General features: G+C 32.5%; 1 protein-coding gene across 1 annotated transcript; it reads right to left on the reverse strand.

Moving 5' to 3' along the window:
• Positions 1 to 83: 83 nt before the first annotated feature.
• LOC145800027 (uncharacterized) lies at positions 84 to 975 on the reverse strand. Its single transcript, XM_082889683.1, has 3 exons — positions 810 to 975; positions 510 to 596; positions 84 to 411 (listed from the first exon to the last, which is right to left on the reverse strand). The coding sequence occupies exons 1-3, from the start codon at positions 973 to 975 to the stop codon at positions 104 to 106; spliced, it is 561 nt and encodes a 186-aa protein (XP_082745809.1). The 3' UTR covers positions 84 to 103.
• Between the last annotated feature and the right edge of the window lie 5478 nt (positions 976 to 6453).

A 6453-nucleotide genomic window follows, 5' to 3' on the forward strand; every position in this document is an offset into this window, starting at 1 on the left:
CAAATTAAAGCTCTACAAGATGACAAAGAAGGGATGGAATTGTTGTTAATGCAACATAAGTTTGTAATTTGTTGTTTGTTATGTTCTATTTTGTTTGTTGTACTTACTCAAGCCCAGACACATTTGATATGTGCTGCAAGATGTCTTTTATATGATCTTTTATCAATCTTGAAATGGGAAGAGTTTGTGGAAAGACCCAAGATTTTGTGATGTTTATAGGTTGAGGCAAGACGTATGCATCAGCATCAAGCACTTCTTTGTCCTTCGTGCTTTGCTCAACTTGTTTTGCAGCTTGTTTTGAAGCTCTGGTCACTTTCGCAACTTTCGGATATTGGAATTCTGGATCATGCTGCTTTTCCTTCCTTTCTTTTGCCTTTAAATTTTTTATCATTGAGGTTGGATCTTTTTTGACTGTAGGCAGTGAAAATATTAGGAAAAGTGAAATTTCTCTGAAGCAACAGATGATATTTCAATATGTAAATTTATTTAATTCAATATTTTGCAGTTACCATAGAGTTTCTTCTTTTGTTTCGGTTGTTGTTTGTGTGGGATTTGCTCTTGTTGGGTTGTTGGTTGTTGTTCCAGTTGCATTCCAACTATACACAGTGAAAATCAAACAAGCCCCAAAAATGGAATAAGAAAATATACAGAGAAATGAAATGAGCAGTAGAAATATAACTAATGTGTTGAGAGAGATATAACTTCCAGAGAAAATTACCAATGACAGAGAAAATTATAATAAATAGAAATTTCTCTGAGTTATGATGGCACAAGGACATAACTTTTTGTGGCTCAAGATTTTCACTGACCTTGTGGTTGAAGTTGTGTTGGTGTTCGATATGGTTGTGTTGCTAGTTGGACAGATAGTTCTTGAACTTGTTCATGCAATTTGGCATTTTCAGTTTCAAGCTCCGAATTTGAACACCTCAACTGTTGAATTGTTTTTGCATCGTCTGCTTTTTCAACCTCCAACATCCATAGTTTCATTCGGATTGTGCTTTCTTTTTCTTGAAGTTCTGAGTTATGTGATGTCAGGATTCTTATTGAAATATCCTTTTCAGCAAGTAATTCCATCCAATTTCTGTCTTCTTCTTTTTTAGATTGAGACAGTGCCTTCAGTCTTTGACGTAGATCAGCAATTTGGGCATCCTTTGATTCCTCAAATTCTTCAGGCTGATGCATTGTTGAGCCACAAATGCCATCATGTTGTTGGTCCATCTGCTCATTATTTTCTTCTTCATCACTTTCATCCTTGTTCTCTTCTTCTTGTTCATCTTCATCTTCATCTTCTTGTTCACTGTCTTCTTCTTTCTGTTCATTTTGTTCTTTGTCTTCTGGTTCTATTTCTTCACTTTCTTTGGTGGTTTCTTCTTCTGTGCTGCTTGCTTGATGTTCTTGTCCATTGCTGGCTTCGTATTCTTCTGTGTTGCCTTCTTTTTGTTCATTCCCTCCATCTTCAGATGGATCTTGTAATGTCTCCTTGAATATGACAATTGCCTTTTTTAATTCTTTCTTCGTCTTTTTGCCAAGACAGAACTCCTCAGATGGGTTTTTGACTAGCTGCTTGTTATTAATCTGTAACAGGAGACTCTTTTATTAGAGAAATGTTACAAAATTCACTGAGAGAAAAAATTCAAATAAGGAAAATAAAATTCATCTAAATGATACTAATTGGAAACAAACTTCAGAGAAAATTGTATTGGGCCAGAGAAAATTAGAGACATGGAGTTAATTTTATGGGGCAGAGAAAATTATGAAACAGTGAAATAAGCAGTGTTTATAAGTTAATGTTTTACTATATTTGTGTTAGAGAAATTTGAATTCCAGTGAAAATTCATTAGAAGGGTAGAAATAAACAGTGTTTATCAAAGATGCAAGGCACACAAGTTATGGGCAGAGAAAATTACACACAAGGAGATAAAATTTGATGGGCCAGAGAAAATTATGTAACAAAGAACATAATTCAGATATTAGAGAAAATTAATCAGGGCATATAAGTTAATGTGTTACAATTATGGTCAGAGAAATTTGGATGGCAGAGAAAATTGATTACAATGGCAGAAATAGACCAGTGGTTAACAAAGAAGAAAACAGAAATTGATATTTCAGAGAAAATTAATCTTAATCAATCAATGCACAAGGAGGGAAACAAAGCAGTGGTCAGAGAAATTTTGAAATTTCACTGAGATTTCGGTAGCAATAGGAATCTAACCTGTCGAGGTGCAAGAGAGTGGACTGGTGTCTTCTGCAGCTGTTTCGTCAAGGTTTGAAGGTTCCACTTGGCACATCTTGGGAAGTCTGTTGTGTTACTGTCTTCTGAGTCAATGATAGTTGCATGTTCACATAGCCAATACTGTGATGAAAATGAAAGTAAATAAAATTTTGTAAACGCACAAATTTGTAAGTATGATAACTGCAAATTTGAATGGATGTTATACTTACCAGCAATGCAATGACACACCCCGTAACTTTTTCTGGAGTTCTATGCAATGCCATGATAGAATCAATCAATGTTGATGTGATTGCTTCCGGCCAATCATACTGTTTCATTGATTCAAGAGGTTCGACATACTTTATAAAAACCCAACCTATTGAATTCCCACTTGTTGCAAAAAATAGGGTGAGACACAAGTACAATGTAACAATGATTGCTACATCTTTGAAGTCAGTTGGTTGCTTGCCTTTCATTGCTTTGACCAAGGCATTTTTAAGAACAGGACCAGTGAGCCTTGTGTCCTTTTGGAATCTTCTCCTGAGGAATGCAGATTTTGGCTTTTTAGAGTATCTTAATGACATGGCTCCTTTACCTCATTCCAAACCAAAAATCAAGGTCATGTCATTTGTTGTAAAGGTCAGGTTCTTCTTCCCAACTGTGAATGCTTTTGTTTTTTCATTGTAACATTGGATTATGGCAACTACATCATCATCGGATTTTCTAGATTTCTTTGGATCCATCCTTCCAGTGGTTAGAGCTTGGATCAAATACCAGAATGGGGTCTTTTGAAGCTCTAGAAGATGTTTTGAACTGAATTTAAGTGTTTGAAAGAAGGAGACGACAGATGAGAGGTTGGATCGGAATTGAATGCTGTAGTGAGCTCTCTTTCTGTGGAGTTTAACAGGTTTTTTCCCCCTTGAGCTTGAGTCTTTTGAAGTTGGGGTACTCATCTGGATGCTAGTTGCTTCATCAGCTTGGACTTGTGTGTTTTGGGAAGGGGTTTGTGGTGTTTTAGTGCTGGTTTTTGATCTTAGATGATAAGAGGACTGAGAGAGTTGTTCTTGCTTCCTTGGTGTTTCTAGTGTTTTGCTGCTGGTTTTTGATCCTAGTCCATAAGAAGACTGAGACAGTTTCTGTTTTTTGCTTGGTGTTTCCGGTGTTTCGCTGTCTTTACGTTTTGCCATTTCTAGACAATGATTAAAGCATAGAGATGTCAACATTAAATCCTAGAGAAAAATGGAATTGTCAGAGAAAATTACAGATAAGGGAGAAAATTGGATATGCCAGAGAAAATTACAGATAAGGGAAAATTACAGAAAATTTGACATGTCAGAGAAAATCAACACAGCATCATAAACATGGGAGAGAAATTTTCAATAATTGTTTAAATTATAGATAGAAGTAAACATACCAGAGAAAATGAATGATAGAAAAAAGTAAACATGGCAAGTGAAAGAAAATTTGCATTCCACAATTAGCAAAGATAAAATAAACAAAGTAATGTAAACATGGCACTGAGAAGTACACCATATTGAAATCAAGAATTGAACAAAATAAACATACCAGAGAAAAATGCACATTCTGGAGAAAATTACACATTATTGAGGAAATTTCCATTCCAGAGAAAATTTCAATTCATAATATTAAAATGCAAGAAAAATTTACATACACAAGCAGAGAAAATTAACCATGATAGAGACACTCAATGGAGGAAAGTGGTGCGATGTGGTCAGAGAAAATTATAAATACCAAAGAAACTTAGACAAGGGCAAGAGTGTAATTGACATTGCAGAGAAGGATACATATTCCAGAGAAATTTACAAAGCAGAGAAATTCAGAGACAAAATGACAGAAACATATTCAAGAATAAGATTAAAATTCAGAGAAATAACTTTTTCTCAAAGTACATATGGCAGAGAAAATTCCAAGAAGAAACATTCATTCCAGTCCACAATATTAAAATTCCAGAGAAAATTTAAAATGACAAAGACACAAGGGAGGAAAGTGATGTGATGTAGTCAGAGAAAATTATAAATACCAGAGAAACTTAAGATAGAGGCAAGAGTGTAATTGACATTGCAGAGAAGGATACATATTCCAGAGAAATTTACAAAACAGAGAAATTCAGAGACAAAATGCCAGAAACATATTCAAGAATAAGATCAAAATTCAGAGAAATAACTTTTTCTCAAAGTACATATGGTAGAGAAAATTCCAAGAAGAAACATTCATTCCAGTCCACAATATTAAAATTCCAGAGAAAATTTAAAATGACAAAGACACAAGGGTGGAAAGTGATGTGATGTGGTCAGAGAAAATTATAAATACCAGAGAAACTTAAGACAGAGGCAAGAAAGAAATAGACATTCTAGATTAAGATAGAGATTGCAATTAAAAATACATATTACAGAGAAATTTACGGAGCAGGAAAATTTATAGACAGAATTACAGAAACATGTTCAAGAATAAGATAAAAACACAAAAAATTGTTGTCAAAATAAACATGCCAGAGAAAATTGAAAGAAGAAAATTACATTAATCAAAAATCAGAGAAATTCAAATGCCAGAGAAATTTACAGATAAAATCACACAAATATGTTGAAGAATAATTTCAAAATACACAGAAATAAAATTTTTCAAATTCAGGTAGCTTTTTATTACGAAATTGAAACCCTAATTTATGAAAGGTTATTATAAAATGCTATTAACTGTGTTTCCAGAGAAAATCTAGTTGTATTGTAGAAAAACTGACCAGAGTTAGGATGAAACTTGAATGATGAGCTGATATGGCCCGCGATGAAGATGCGACGTGACGATGATGAATTGAGATGATGATGAGCCGTGAAAACGAAGCTTTAACCTAGGTCAGAGAAATTTGTGAGGAAGGAATGGGAATGATTTTTGGAGAAGATAACGAAGCTGTAATGTCGATGGTGCAGATGATGTTGAAACCCTAATTCTGCTGTTCTCCTGTTCGTGAAGATGCTGGATGTTTGGAATGTAACTGAGACGTCGGAATGAGTTTGGTTCTGTGTTGATTTTGGCGAGGGTATTTTGGTCCACAAAATAATTAAAAATGCGCGCCAAGTTATTTCAGGGACGTGAGGCATCACTATCTTTTTGTGTGTCCTTTATCCTCTAAATTGTTATTATAAGGACCTTAAAAAAAAATCCCCAATTTTGGGAAAAATTTTTGAGTTTTTTTTTTTCTATCGAATTTAGGCATCAGATTCATTTTATATATTTGTGATCATTTGACAATAATTTTATGATAAGTTTATAAATAAAAATTGAATATCAATACATTAAATGAAAGTACTCAAAATAAAGAGACTCTACACTAATATTTTTGCTATGAAAAAAATGTCTATTAATACATACTAAAATAAATTTAATTATATTACTTTTTACGTTAAATTAAAATTTGATTTTGATTTTTGAGAATTTACTTCCTAAAAAATAAATTTTGATTTTGATTTTTGAGAATTTACTTCTTAAATTTTTTTTTGTTTTTCATTTTTTTTGGTCAATTTTTTTAATATTTTAAGTAATTTTTTAATTTTTATATATATCTAACATAAATATGCTTAAAAAGTATAATATTTATGAATAAAATTTTAAAAATTCACTAAATATTAAAAATACAAAAAAAAAATTAATTTTAAAATTCAGTACATTTCTTGTATTTATTAATTTTTAAAAAAATTTTTTTACAAATATTTTAATTTTTAAATATATCTAAGTAAGGTACATCTACAAAAATTTAAAATAAAAAAAATTAAATTTTAAAAATATTCACTACAAATACAAAAATATGAAAAATAAAAATAAAAATCAACTTTTAAAAAAGTAAATTCAGAAAATTAAAACCAAACACACTGACTAGTTAATTTCTACTCTTTTTTTATGTGATTGAAATAGTCTATAACGGTTCTGGTTTTAGCCTGACCCATTTTATGTTCATAGATCCGGGATTTTATATCTTTAGCTATTGCTTATACCTTTTTCACCTTGTTGTTGGTTGAGTTTGGTTGTTTAGAGTGGTTCTTTGTGTTTGAAATAAATTGGGAATAAGTTTTTCAAAAGAATTGTTGTCCTTGTCTTTTCTTGGTCACCCGAGTGACGCTTTGATCGCTCGAGCGATCTTTGCATCCCTCCAATACCTTTTTCAGGTCTGTAAAACTTCTGGGAGTGGATCGAGCTTCGTTCAAGCGAAGCTTTGGTTGCTCGAGCAATCT

The sequence above is a fragment of the Camellia sinensis genome, chromosome 9 (genome assembly GCF_055761805.1).
Source record: "Camellia sinensis isolate YWXY chromosome 9, ASM5576180v1, whole genome shotgun sequence".
Taxonomy (NCBI): Eukaryota; Viridiplantae; Streptophyta; class Magnoliopsida; order Ericales; family Theaceae; genus Camellia; species Camellia sinensis.

Coding starts and splice junctions, on each gene's coding strand:
- LOC145800027 (XM_082889683.1), bottom strand. CDS start 975: ATGTTGGAGGTTGAAAAAGCAGACGATGCAAAAACAATTCAACAGTTG. Junction 597..809: donor AACACAACTTCAACCACAAG/GTCAGTGAAAAT, acceptor CACTGTGTATAG/TTGGAATGCAACTGGAACAA. Junction 412..509: donor ACAAAAGAAGAAACTCTATG/GTAACTGCAAAA, acceptor CACTGCCTACAG/TCAAAAAAGATCCAACCTCA.